This window comes from Macrobrachium nipponense, chromosome 19 (assembly GCF_015104395.2).
Source record: "Macrobrachium nipponense isolate FS-2020 chromosome 19, ASM1510439v2, whole genome shotgun sequence".
Lineage (NCBI taxonomy): Eukaryota > Metazoa > Arthropoda > Malacostraca > Decapoda > Palaemonidae > Macrobrachium > Macrobrachium nipponense.
The window spans coordinates 2,740,206-2,753,849 of NC_061088.1; the positions used below are offsets into that span (position 1 = coordinate 2,740,206).

The following is a 13,644-nucleotide window of genomic DNA, read 5'->3' on the forward strand; positions in this document are numbered from 1 at the left end:
TGTACTCCATTGGCTATTTGGCCTACTTTGACCTAAACCACAGGTATCAAGCCCCACCAATTTCCAGTGTATTGTCCCAAATCACTATAGTAGTAATGGGAAATCTCCTTGTGTCCTGGTACATTTCTTGTAATGGCAGTCTGTCAGTCCTCATATCCCAGATATTAGATTCAATGTTTTATAGTTCGGTGATCAAAACCAGGATTCGTTGTTGTTCTGTTCTTTATTTGACAACAATACAACACTACCCAGGAGGCTAGTATTCTCTTCCAAGGTTGCTGCATCTAGACCTTCTTTTGTTGATTAACGTTTGAAGCAGAAGTTTCCTGTCCACTGATCTCAAAAGAAAGAAAAAACTGGATCTAGCCTCCGTTGTTTCGTCAGTGAAGTAAAATATGGTAAATGCCATTTGTCATCTTAGTGAACGACTCAATACGTAGCAACAGTTGTGAGAACAGTGATTCTCGTAGAGTAGGGTGACTAAGAAGTGGTAAAAAAAAAATGGTTGTATAATGTGGTATTGGGACTAGTTGTCGCGTGCATTTATCATTAGGTACGCAGCTCGATCCAGTATTTTCGTCTTTGAAATCAGTGCTCATTAGGTTGCTTTGACAATTCATGCCTTTATGATTGCCGCTTAAAAGTAACTAGTGCCACAGGGAGTCAAATTAGTAGTTAATTTGCATACAATTTACTGTAACCCTTCTTTACACCGTAGAACTCTACCAGATCAACTGTTTCATGAAACATGTGGTGTTTTTTGTTTGAAATACTTTCAAAGATATTTATGTTTAATTCCTGATCTCTCAAAGAATCAAACTGGTTACAGTACTTAGAGTTCTTGTAATTTTAGCACCATCTGAAATCTAAGGTCCAGTGCTCAGTGGAGAGATTTGGATATTGCCAACTAAACCTGAGTTTTCTTCCCAGAATTATGGAATTTTATATATTTTATTAAAGGGCTTAGTCAAATCAGCTCTATCAAATTTAAATTTATGTACAGTAAATGCATAGAAATCAGTGGGAACATCAGTAGAAGACCTTGAGAATAATTCATACGAAATGGCATATCCTTGCAAATAGCATCATGGGCAGATACTTCATGAACGAACAGGCAGGATGCACATTGGCCATCCAGCTACACAGCAATACAAATTTAACTTTATGGAAAGAAAATATAAATAGATCATTGAAATGGCCACAACAATACAACAACATGCTGAAAATGAAGGGTCTTCAGTCGTTGAATGTCAAAAGAACAACGGTAGTATTTGTCTCCAGAAGTTCACCTAGTGCAAAGAGATTTCGGTATATACACTACCTAGTTCTAACCTCAGTGGGATTCATAATTCTGGTAAGTCCTGTGGGTATGCATGCCTTGATAAAATAAATTATAATGCTGTTAAAGACAGGAGTGTTTGAAATTACATAGGACTACATCGTCCCTGAATGCTGGATCTAAGACTCTTTCGGAAATCTCCACACTCTGGCGATTTATACTGGGTAATGGCCATCCGCGTGGCCTGTAACATTGTTCTAAACTGTTTAACAATAAATTAACAATCATGTGACTAGAATTCCATTCTCTAAATCTCACTCATTTCCAACATCACTTCAGAGCTCAGCCTAGGCTCACATTCATCTCCAGTAAGGAGGTGGGAAAACTGAAGGACTCAAATCTTCCCACAAAAGATTGCATTGTAAATAAACCACCATCCACACCACATAGGGTATATAGTATACTGTAGGCCTAGAGCCATCTGGTAAGAGCGAGGGTCAAGGCTTTTTTAGACTCATCTACAAGGAATGATGACACGTGGTAGCGTCGTCACTAGCTTTCTCTCACGGTGTTACCACTACGACTGGCGACATCCCATCGGCTGGTCGTCTGTGTCCATGGGCTCCTCTTCGTTTCCGTTGCCGTTCTGAGCGTCGGGCCTCTCGATTTTCTCGTGGGGGAGCATGTTAACAAGTTCCTCCTTGCCGGTCAGCGTGTACTCGTCCTTAGGCCTAGGGAAGAGCTCCTCGAACTTGGCTGCGAGCCCGCTGTCCAACCTCTCTGGAAATTCCACCTGTGGAGAGAAAGAGACGCTGGTGACTGATGCAATTTAAGCTAAAAGTTTTGAACCAAGAAAGAGACACAAATACTAACGTTGTTCTTTTGACATTCAGAAACTGGAGAACCTTTATTTTCAGCATGTTGTTGTATTGTTGTGGCCATTTCAATTATCTGTTTATAGTATTATCTTTGCATAAAGTTAAATTTGAATCGAGGACAAGAACCAAACATGTCAAAGCCAGATAGATGCCAGATACCGCTTGTGGACTGTGCAGCCTATCTCATTGTGGTATACTCTCGTTATCTATCTATTTATTCAACTACTTCGGAGTCAAAGAGGAAAGAGTAAAAGACCATTTACAAGAAGGGTTGATTACTGAGCTGGAAGACAATATTAGATATAAAAACAAGACATTTTTCGTTCCAAAACACTAAAAATAAGGCCTATCTCTGATCAACTGTTTTTACTCTACATGTACGCATTTCATATGATGCATGCAAATATACATGTATACTTAAATACCGACATGTATACGAGATTTCCCATACATCCAGAGGAACTTGCAAACAAACAATAACCTTATCTTAAATAAAGTAAAAAATAAAGAAAGCATTATTCTATCTCTTTCTGTCTCTAATTTCCAATTGACCAATGATTAACTAAAATTAAAAATATGACCGGAAAACTCCCTCTCTCTAAAACATCTTTATAAGGGACAACAAAAAATAACAGATAAAAATAAGACCCAAAAACTCTCTCTCTCTCTCTCTCTCTCTACACACACACATCTTTAAATGAAAAAAAAAAAAAAAAAGAATTACGGAAAAAATAAGACCGGAAAAATCTCTCTCTCTCTCTCTCTCTCTCTCTCTCTCTCTCCCACACATCTTTATAAGGGACAAAAAGAATACAGAAAAAATAAGACCGAAAAAATCTCTCTCTCCATACACATCTTTATAGGTGGAAAAATTACAGAAAAAAAAATAAAAATAAAAAATAAAATAAATAAAACACCGGAAAAACTTCTCCGTCTCGTCATGTTTCGAATGTTTCTTGAAGATTCCGCGCAATTCGGCGACGTCGGAATTTAATAACGAAGAGGAAGACAATGGAACAATTTTGAAAAGCGTTTTTGATTAGCGAGCTGCTCCCACGAATTCGCTGTCGGGGAGGGGGAGGGAGAGGAGGAGTGCAGGTGAGGGGGCTGGGGGTTGCCGGTAGGAGCTGAAATGATAATATATATATATATATATATATATATATATATATATATATATATATATATATATATAGTATAAACCATAGGTATACATAAGTATACATAGGTCCCAACTTATTTCACAATTTGTGTGTGGGTCAGTCGGTAGCACAACCTTGCTTGCCTCGCATTTGAGAGACCTGGGTTCGATCCCGATGTGAGTCAGAAACTGACGTATATGTGTGTGTTTATGTCTATTGAAAGACTAAACCGATCCATCTAAGATAATAAATGCACTGCTATGCCCAGGTATATACTCTGTTTTCCTCCGAGGGGCAAGAACTCCACCGTGTTGTCATCAGCAACGCCACGGAAACAAAAGGCGGAGTCCGCCGTCCGCAGGATCCAATACTTTGAGGGGCATCGCCGGGGGGTGGGGGGGGGGTCCTCTTATTCTGTTCTTTATTGGATTCTGTGACCAAAGGAACTGATCAAAAGAGAGGCGTTTCTTAATACCTCTCACACATCAGGGAAGAGAGGGACGTAGATTGGATACGCTGGCCACGAGCGCGCAAGCACACACATGTACACATACACAAAAAAAAAAAAATAATATATATATACACACACACACACACATACATGTAATTTATATATATGTATATATATATATATATATATATATATATATATATATATATGTGTGTGTGTGTGTGTGTGTGTGTATGTATATGTATGTATATATGAGTCTGATCACATCACCATGATTCTATATACGCGTTAAGCTACAAAAAGTCCTTTCATATCTAGTTCGCTCTACCTCAGAATAATTAATGTATTCCCCTTCAGTTAACATATATGGAAATATATTAATTCTAAGGGAGAGTGAATTAGATATTAAAGACATTTGTAGCTTAATGCGTATATATACACTCACTCTCTCTCTCTCTCTCTCTCTCTGTATATATATATATATATATATATATATATATCTATATATATATATATATATATATATGTATATATATAGGTATATATACACGTATATATATTTATATTGTATTCAAGCGTTTAAGACACTTGCTTCATTAGCAAGAGTTCTGGGTCCGAATCCCGAGCTAACCGGGAATGCTTCGGGCACATTTCATTAACTCTTTACCGTGTCTGTTGACGAGCATTTGACATTGATCCAGTACCTGGTGGTTACTTGACAAAGTGAGTGGCTGGGGGAACTGGCAGGAGGAAGGTCTTATGCCAGCTAAGGCTCCTTGTCCTTCGAACACCTCAGCTATACATATATTATAATATATATATATATATATATATATATATATATATATATATATATATATATATATATGTATATATATAGGTATATATACACGTATATATATTTATATTGTATTCAAGCGTTTAAGACACTTGCTTCATTAGCAAGAGGTTCTGGGTCCGAATCCCGAGCTAACCGGGATGCTTCGGGCACATTTCATTAACTCTTACCGTGTCTCTGTTGACCCGAGCATTTGACATTGAATCCAGTACCTGGTGGTTACTTGACAAAAGTGAGTGGCTAACTGGCAGGAGAAGGTCTTATGCCAGCTAAGGCTCTTGTCCTTCGAACACCTCAGCTTAAAGTGGCCGATTGATTTTCAACATGTTTGTGATATGTATGCAATAAGTTGCCGACACGTGTTGATGACATGGTTTTCTAAGTGTACGTACCCTTATCTCAGCTTATGGTCGCCGATTGGTTTTCAACATGCTTGTGATATGTATACAAGAAGTTGCCAACACATATTTACAACATGTTTGTTTGAAATACAGATGCATCCTTACAAATCCACTTGTTACTGATAGTTTAGGCTGGCCTTATGTCAGCTAAGGCTCTCCTTCCTTTGAACCTCTCAGCTTGTGGTCGCCAATTGGTTTTCAACATGTGTGTGATATGTATGCACTAAAGTTGCCAACAAAAAAGGAAATAATAACAGTATCAGGAGACACTCACCCTGAAGGTAATGAAGAGATCTCCTCTAATGTAGGGGTTCCTGAACAGGGGGAATCCTTCGCCGATGACGGCCAGTTCCTTGTCGGGAGAGAGCGGCGTCCCTGGGGGATTCGCCACCGTGATGTTACGTCCGTCTAGGGTCACCAGGTTACGCCGGAAGCCGCACAGGGCCTCCGTCAGCGTGATCTGGGAGGAAGAGGAGGAGCGAAGGGAGTTATAAAACCTTGGGAGTTATGATGAGATTCTGACGTTAATTCATTCTGTCGTATAAAATTTGCTCATTTGTTTTTGTACTGTTATTCCAGAGTTCTCTCTCTCTCTCTCTCTCTCTCTCTCTCTCTCAAGATAACAATCCAATTACACTGACCTAAACCACCTGTATAAAAGATTTTTTTTTCTCTCGTTCTTGCTTACAGATTTTTCTCAAAGACAGAAGAAATTACGTAGTCTTATATAAAAATAAAGGCATAAATGAGACTAAAATAATAAGAAGAACTGCTCTAGGGATACCGTAAATACGACTAAACGAGATTTTGAATGTTTGTTATGGTTTATCTTTTTCTTCTTCAGATTCCTTTCTAAGAGAGATTGACAGACACAGTTCAGTGAAATCAAGAAATTCCAGACCCTAGCAACTGGAAAAAGAAGAAGAAAAAGGATTATAATTTAGATAAAAAACTAAAAAAACAATGCGTCAAAGTTTCTTCGGGACAATCAAGTTTTCTGTACAGCGTATAATCAAGGCCACCAAAAATAGATCTATCCTTCGGTGGTCTCGGTATAATGCGGTACGAGCTGCGGCCCATGAAACTTTAACCACGGCCCTGTGGCGACATGCTTATATCGTTGCCAGACGCACGACCATGGCTAACTTTAGCCTTATATAAAATAAAAACTTTTGAGGCTAAAAGGCTGCAATTTGGTATGATTGATGACTGGAGGTTGGGTGATCAACTTACCAATTTGCAGCCCTCTAGCCTCAGTAGTTTTAAAAATACGGCCCCATAATCGAGGTCACGACCCTACCGTAATCTCCGTGTAGAGTTCGATTCCTTTTCTCTTGAAGGTCGGGTGGGGCTTCTCCATGATGACGATGATGACGTCACCCGCCTCCTGCCCTGGCTCTTGGTCTCCTTCCCCGACGAGGACTACCCTCGCCCCGTCTCTCATGCCCCTCTCGACGGCCACCTGGGGGAAGGGAAGGGCGTGAGATGAGAATGTCAGAATTGGGTATGTCTGATTTATATAGTTCTTGATTTTTATTTAAAGGGAGTATGAAGACATAGTATTAAGTTTTGTCTGATGTGGGTATGAGGGCATGGCATTAGGTTTTGTCAGATGTGGGTATGAGGGCATGGCATTAAGTTTTGTCAGCTGTGGGTATGAGGGAATGGCATGAAGTTATGCCAGATTTGGGTATGTCAGATTAATCCAGTTTAGTCTTCTTTTCATTTTAAGGGAGCATGAGGTTTTGTCCATTGTGGGTATGACAGATTAATCCAGTTCAATCTCGTTTCTCTTTCACGAGGGCATGGCACGAGGTTTTGTCAGATGTGGGTATGGGACGATGGTATATGTGGGTATGAGGTTCTGTCAGATTTGGGAAAGTTAGCTTAACTCAGTTTTGCTTAATTGTAATAAAAAAAAAAATAAAAAAAAAATCCTGACATACCTCCTTGATGACAGTGTCACTGACAGTACGGTTGCCCTCGCACGAGTTACACCTGTCCTTAGGGTCAATGACCCTACCGGAGGCGCCGCAGGTGGTACAGTTGCTGTGCATTTCGACCACCCCCGGACCCATCTGCTGGTATGACAGCTGAAACGTAGTAAAAGAGAGAGAGTTTCACTTCCGGTGAAATATTCTAAGTAAAAGAGGTGAAATTTTCTACGCTTTCGAAAGCAACTGATACGTGTTTCCTTGTTTATTTCTAGTGCTTGTTTGTTTATTTATTAGGCTGCGTGGTTTTTCGCCTGTTTATCTTGCTGTATTTACGTGAGCTATGTAAAGAAGCTGTTGATGCATTTCCGTTATTTTGTTGTTGCTGTAGTTTTACTGGCGTGTTAGGAGGTATTAATTAATTAATTACTTACATTTTAATTAATTAATTATATTAATTAATTATTAAATATATTGATTAATTAATATATTAATTAATTAATATATTAATTAATTAATATATTAATTAATTAGTATATTACTTAATTAATTAAATATGATAATTAATTGCCGTCAATTGTAATTATTAATTATTTACTGTAATAAATAAATAATTAATTCGCTCATTCATCAATAAAGTAATTGAAATATCATAGTCAATCACAATCAAAACAGCGACCTAAGACGACCTCGAGTAACCTGACCTGAGATGACACCTCGACTTCCATCCCAAAAAAACGACCCGACATATAACCTGATCTGGCCCACCCACAAAATCTCACCTTGACGCCCTTGCCGTGACAGGCGGGGCACGTCTGGGTGGAGGCGTTGACCTTCCCTCCTCTCCCGTCGCAGGATTTGCACGGCCTCTTCCTCTCCAGCTTCAGTTTCCTCCGGCAGCCGACCATGAGCTGCTCCAGGCTGACGGCGAGGCGGTGGTCGACGGGCGGGGGCTTCTTGCCCTTCCGGCCGCCCCCGAAGAAGCCCGAGAAACCCCCACCCGAGTCGTCGTCTTCGTCGTCCTCTCCTCCCGCCATCCCGCCGGCGCGGAAGAACATGTTGAAGATGTCCATGGGGTTCTTGAAGCCGTGGGCGCCGCCGCCCTGCTGCAGGAGGAGAGTAGTGGCAGAAGGTTAGGACACTCGTTAATACTACTATTAGTAGTAGTAGTACTAGTATTGGTACCATCATTAATAGTAGTACTAGTATTAGTACTATTATTATTAGTAGTACTAGTAGTTACAGTAGTAGTACTATTATTAGTAGTAGTAGTACTAGTAGTAGTACTATTATCATTAGTAGTAGTACTAGTAGTAGTAGTAGTACTATTATTAGCAGTATTAGTAGTAGTACTAGTAGTATTTATTAGTAGCACTAGTATATTATTATTAGGTAGTACTATTATTATTGTTATTAGTAGTAGTAGTAGTCTAGTAGCATTAAAAATGATGGGTACCTAGAAAACTACATAGAAAAGTAAGGCGAAGAGCCACGACACTCTTTAAAGAGGTATTACAGACTCTTAAAACGTAATTACACACGAGACGGAATAACAGGCAACACAAGACGGTTAGACAGACAAGTCGCACTGACAGAATAGACCCATTCGGTGCATAAAACATATTTCATTTTTCAGGTGATAATGAGACCAAAGTTGGTTATCTAACGTATAGCAATGGTTGAAATGAAGAAAAAAAAATACAGCTCATAATCTCAAAAAAACTGAATGAGAGAGAGAGAGAGAGAGAGAGAGAGAGAGAGAGAGAGAGAGAGAGAGAGAGAGAGCAGGTCGGTTGGTGCAAGGAATGGTTGAAATGCAAATACTGCTTACTGTAAATACACGCGGCGCACATCTGCAAACACACATGCATGCATTAAGTACACATATTTCCGTGCAGATAAAACACTATCATCAACAACAAAGAGAATGACGGCATTGATGCCGGTTATCTTTCAAAGACAAGAGTAGTGTTTATCGTCACAACGTTTCACAAGAGAAAAAAAAGTCCTTAGCCATGGCTATTATGCTTTATTATGTATATATATTACTATGATGGCTTCGGTAGAAGCTATGTCATCTTACGAGATCAAACGAATACGTTAACTTTATTCCACATTCTTTCGATCAATGCACTCATTTATCCGATAGTACTTTTATTTTTACAAAATTCAGTTATGTTGTCACTAACGAAAAATATATATTAATTACATCTAAGTACCACACAAATATACAGGAAAAAAAAAACCATTCGGTTAAATTAGCACTGAACAAATACTGAACAATGAACATGGCAAATGGGAAAACGTCACATCTTGAGATTTAAAAAAATATATATTTCAATTAATTGGACAGGCAACTCAATGGCCTAACTTAGCCCAGACCAGAAGAAAAGGAGAGAAAGAATGAGGAGGCTTAAGCCTAGATGGAGGCATCATTGGCTTACCAGAGGTAATAAGGTATGCTGCACGCTACCACAAAGTGGGTCATCGTCACAAAAAACTGTCTAGCAGTCGCTTCCTCACCTGAATCGCCTCCTCCCCTCCTTCATCGTACAGTTTCCTCTTCTTGGGATCCGACAGGACCTCGTAAGCCTGCGAGATCTGCTTGAACTTCTCGCCTCCTTCGGGATTTTTGTCCGGGTGGTATTTGAGGGCGAGCTTTCTGTAAGCCTTCTTCAGCTGCTCTGGTGTGGCGTCTGGGGCGACGCCGAGCCTGTCGTAGTAGGTCGTCTCTTTCACCATCTTTCACTGTTAAGGGACGCTCCTGGAGTTTCAATCACTTGCTCACACTATCTCCTTTCCCTGAAGAATTTCTGAGCCCCTGGTCCAATGCATAGCACTCGCTGGCGGTCAGGAGAAAATTATAATAGTGGGCAGTTTGTTACCGAGGCCGAGCTGATTTGAAGCCGCAAAACACTTTAAACTACATCAAAGGCAGCGTATCATAATTTCTCGGCGTGTTCAATAACTCCCAGCTTGCTTTCACAAATATATATAGCTTAAGGAAAACACTAGAAAGATCTCCCCTCTTCTGCTTCTCTGAGACACCAACAAACTGTGTGCCAAGTGCAAAGTTGCCCCATACCCTGCCTCGTGCCGTGCCACTTTTGACTACAGGCAGCTAGCGCTGGGCGCTAGTCTGAGATCCAAGATCTGGCAATTGTGACGGAAAATTCGCTCTAGCCGAGTCCTGTTGATACCGATGGATGATATAACAGTTATACTCTGCGTTTCTATACATTTATTTCCCCTCTTTTATTCTTTGGAGTTCTGAAGTTATGGTTAGCGAACCCTTGGCAAGACTAGGACCCAATTCCCTTAATCTAAAGGCAAAAATCAGGCATTTTTACTTTAAATCTACCTCCGTCGCAGAGGACGGGGTGTTTTTTCTCTTACACAAACTCTCTTCAGCCTCTCAATGAAATGAAGCAAAACCAAGCATATACGCTAAGGCCACGAAAAATCACACCTGTTGTTCTGGGAACTGTGCGAGATCCGCTAAAGTAACGAGTTTCCTCCGAGATCTGGCAACGCTGTCGGCTGCTGTACCCACATGCGAGCAAGCTAAAATAAGATCGAGTGCCAAGTAGTACGTCGTCATCCGTAAGATGTAATACACTTTATCTTTTTGGGTGTCTGTGTAAAGGGAAAAGAAATTGTAATTTTCGTGTTTGCAAGGTTGTAAATTTCGTAAGTTTTTCCCTCTGTGGAGTTTATACACAGACGTCGGAAAAATTCAGTACTTTTCCCAGATCGGTTCGTAGTTCCTCCATGATCCCAGCTATGAAAGTGTATAAGCTACTTCAAAAAAAGATCTCGGGAAACTTTAAATAATTTTCTCCATTCGGTGTTAGTTTTCGTCAGTATCTTAGCAATGATAGTATACATAAAGGTTTTCTAAGGGATAGTTCTTTGGGTAAAATTGCATTTCCCCCCTATAAATATACAAACTAATCAGCGAACAATATAGCTTCACAGATTGCAAATCATCAGTCTAGGTAAATGACAAGCTATGATGGATGCATAAATTGCAAACATTATCCGTGTGTGTGTGTGTGTGTGTGTGTGTGTGTGTGTGTTTAGAGTTGAGGAACTTCAGGCAAATTAAAAAACAATTGTTTCTCTTTTCTGAATCTATCCAAACTGATAGATTCTGAAAATAGAACCAAAGAAAAATAGAGCAGAAAAAAATGTTGTTATCGGGTAGTACATTACTGAGTACTCTTGAATAACTGCCAAACTTCTTGCAGTCAAATTGAGCTTGTGAGATCCCATGCAGAGTCTGAGATCTCGACTTGCTGTAAAGATTGGCACTTAATGGCATACTGGGTTATATAGAATATAAGAACCTTTCCTTCAGTTGATCAACAGCCATACTTTATGAGCAGCAAGTCCTGATATTTAGCGCATGCGCTAGATATCAAATTGTTACTTCGAATAAATTTGGCTTTATTTAGATAATTCTGGTACGATTTCTCTATTTGTTGATGAGAGAGAGAGAGAGAGAGAGAGAGAGAGAGAGAGAGGAGAGAGAGAGAGAGAGAGAGAGAGAGAGAGAGAGAGAGAGAGAGAAAACCGCTACCCTCGTCCATTTCTTTCCTACTTTTAAGTTATTAACTTCGTCAAGGAAGTTGTATGGTTATCATATGCAGTTTGTCTTTTGTTTGCTTGTCTACCTGTTTGCAGGATTTCATAAAACTTAATTTCATTTTTTTAAGTGACTTTGCCAAAGGTGTTCCTCAAACTGGTCACAAGTTATTTAAATTTTAAAGAGATAGGAATGTATCTTTCTTGGAGAGATGGGGTGACGGTGTGTCCAAACACTTTCTGTACCATTTGCTGTGCGATGATAGTACGTTGAGGTTTGCCCTTAAAAACCCCCTAGTAAATCCCACTTTTTAAGACAATTTGGCATATTTTTTGAGAGACGGGTCAAGTGTGCCTAATTATTTATATCAGCTGTAGAGGAACGATCAAAATTCTATTGCATCACAACTTTATTCATAAATGCTTGCAGATTTAGAGCCTTAGAGCTATACCTATTCATGCGCTGTATTGGAGACCATTGTAAGTTTTGATAGTGGTCACGGGAATTAAGCGTAGAATAAATGGAAAAAAGGAAACCATGATCTTGCCTCTTTTAACTTTACAATTATTGTGACGCAACTGTTGTGTCACGGTGTTATAGAAAACGTGTTGGTACTTGTCATGTCATCCCAAAGTTACATAGTCCATTCAGTTTTGTAACTTTACCCTGTCATTATTCATGGCTATACCATTTTAATTATCATTAGATTATTATTTACATTTGTTTCGTAATGTACACAGTACACTTATACCATATAAACAATTTCCGATATGTCCGTTTGACGTCAGTCTCTGTGATGAAGGATAATAGATTTTTTGGTTAAGGTAGGTTATTCAGAATGGCTTAATCATTTGCATCCATACAACTGTCTCTTTTTTTCTATCTCCGAATGAGTTCATATTGAGTAAAACAAACGAAGATAAAGAACGAACTCTTACAAATAAAGTAGTAAATGAAAGAAAACCTGGTGCACGGAGTGTAATGGCATTCCAGATAGGTAATTCCGTATACACTTCCAAGGTTGCGATGTTTCGCTGAAAAGCTTTAAAACTCCCCTGTCATTCATAATTTTGACATGTTTAAAATCAATGCGGACTCAAGAAAACAAATGAACTCTGATTGTCATAAATAACTTTGATAAATCCTCACTTATTTTATCTTGCTACATATTTATATCAGTGATCCCTCGGACTTCCTCAATGGTAAACAAATGTCAAGATGGCGCCTCGAAGTTTCCCAGATGAAATTGATGTGTTCGCTGGACCCCACACGCGTATGAAGGAACTGGTGAATATCTATACTCAAAAGGTATGTCACGCTGGGACTGTTTTATACGAAATATGTTCTCGGTCACCTTTCAGAACTGTCAATCATGACGAGGTCTGTTTCAGGGCCAGGGGATATTGACTTGTCAATCAGCTTCGCCTGTCAGGCCAAGTCGTAGGCCCAGGAATTTTTATGAAATAATCTTTCTGTTTGTAATGTCATGATGAGTTAACGTACATTTACGCATATTTGTCCTGAATCTTTGTCATGCGCATATTTGTAGCCTGGGTATGTGGCTTTTTCAGTCTAGCCAGCCTATCGTATAGGCCAAGTGGCCCTGGGAAGAGCTCACTCAAGGTTGGTCATTAAAACATCGTCGAGGTGCTACATTCAGTATTTTGGTATTTCTACAGAAGCAGTCCGCACGGACGGCAAGAAACGTAACCCCGGATACGACATCCGCTAGGGATTGGGGTGTCCAATGTAGGGTAAACAATCATGGACGATCCACCATCATCACGCAGGACGGGTCTTATTCACTCGATATTTAATTGGTGAAACAAGAATACAATTACAACTCTAAGCATACCATTCAAAAGATTGAAGTTACGTCAACATAATGTGATATATGAAAGTCCCATACGAACTAAAATAAGCATGTGACGCTCTTCGTAAAATAGTATGTTTTTAAGGCAGTTTTGAAATCCAATATGGCGTCTATCGTTTGGCTGGACGGGTTTGGTCACGGATGGACACCATCTTTCCCAGCCTTCCCAGCACTCATTTGAACAATGTTAGCGTATATAGGGTAAAACACCGCATGGCCTGAATCAACTCAACGACGATCATAGCATGCCACCCTCCGAA

General features: G+C 39.6%; 2 protein-coding genes across 3 annotated transcripts in view; one reads left to right on the forward strand and one right to left on the reverse strand.

Moving 5' to 3' along the window:
- Positions 1–204: 204 nt before the first annotated feature.
- LOC135213591 (dnaJ homolog subfamily A member 1-like) lies at positions 205–10,033 on the reverse strand. The gene is made up of 6 exons (XM_064247600.1): positions 9,447–10,033; positions 7,706–8,029; positions 6,936–7,082; positions 6,290–6,451; positions 5,264–5,449; positions 205–2,072 (listed from the first exon to the last, which is right to left on the reverse strand). Exons 1-6 carry the CDS (start codon positions 9,663–9,665, stop codon positions 1,857–1,859), a joined length of 1,254 nt encoding a protein of 417 aa, XP_064103670.1. The 5' UTR covers positions 9,666–10,033; the 3' UTR covers positions 205–1,856.
- A 2,510-nt stretch (positions 10,034–12,543) lies between these two features.
- The window catches only part of LOC135213598 (F-box/LRR-repeat protein 5-like), a 29,520-nt gene continuing 28,419 nt past the window's right edge, over positions 12,544–13,644 (forward strand). For both annotated transcript variants that reach the window (XR_010314174.1, XM_064247613.1), the window contains exon 1: positions 12,544–12,819. Coding sequence is in view for 1 of the 2 variants with exons in the window: in XM_064247613.1 (XP_064103683.1) it covers positions 12,730–12,819 (90 nt within the window). In the remaining variant the exon portion in view is untranslated. The remainder of the gene's footprint in view (positions 12,820–13,644) is intronic.

Coding starts and splice junctions, on each gene's coding strand:
- LOC135213591 (XM_064247600.1), bottom strand. CDS start 9,665: ATGGTGAAAGAGACGACCTACTACGACAGGCTCGGCGTCGCCCCAGAC. Junction 6,452..6,935: donor GTGACACTGTCATCAAGGAG/GTATGTCAGGAT, acceptor CCCTTCCCCCAG/GTGGCCGTCGAGAGGGGCAT. Junction 2,073..5,263: donor ATCTCTTCATTACCTTCAGG/GTGAGTGTCTCC, acceptor TTCTCTCCACAG/GTGGAATTTCCAGAGAGGTT.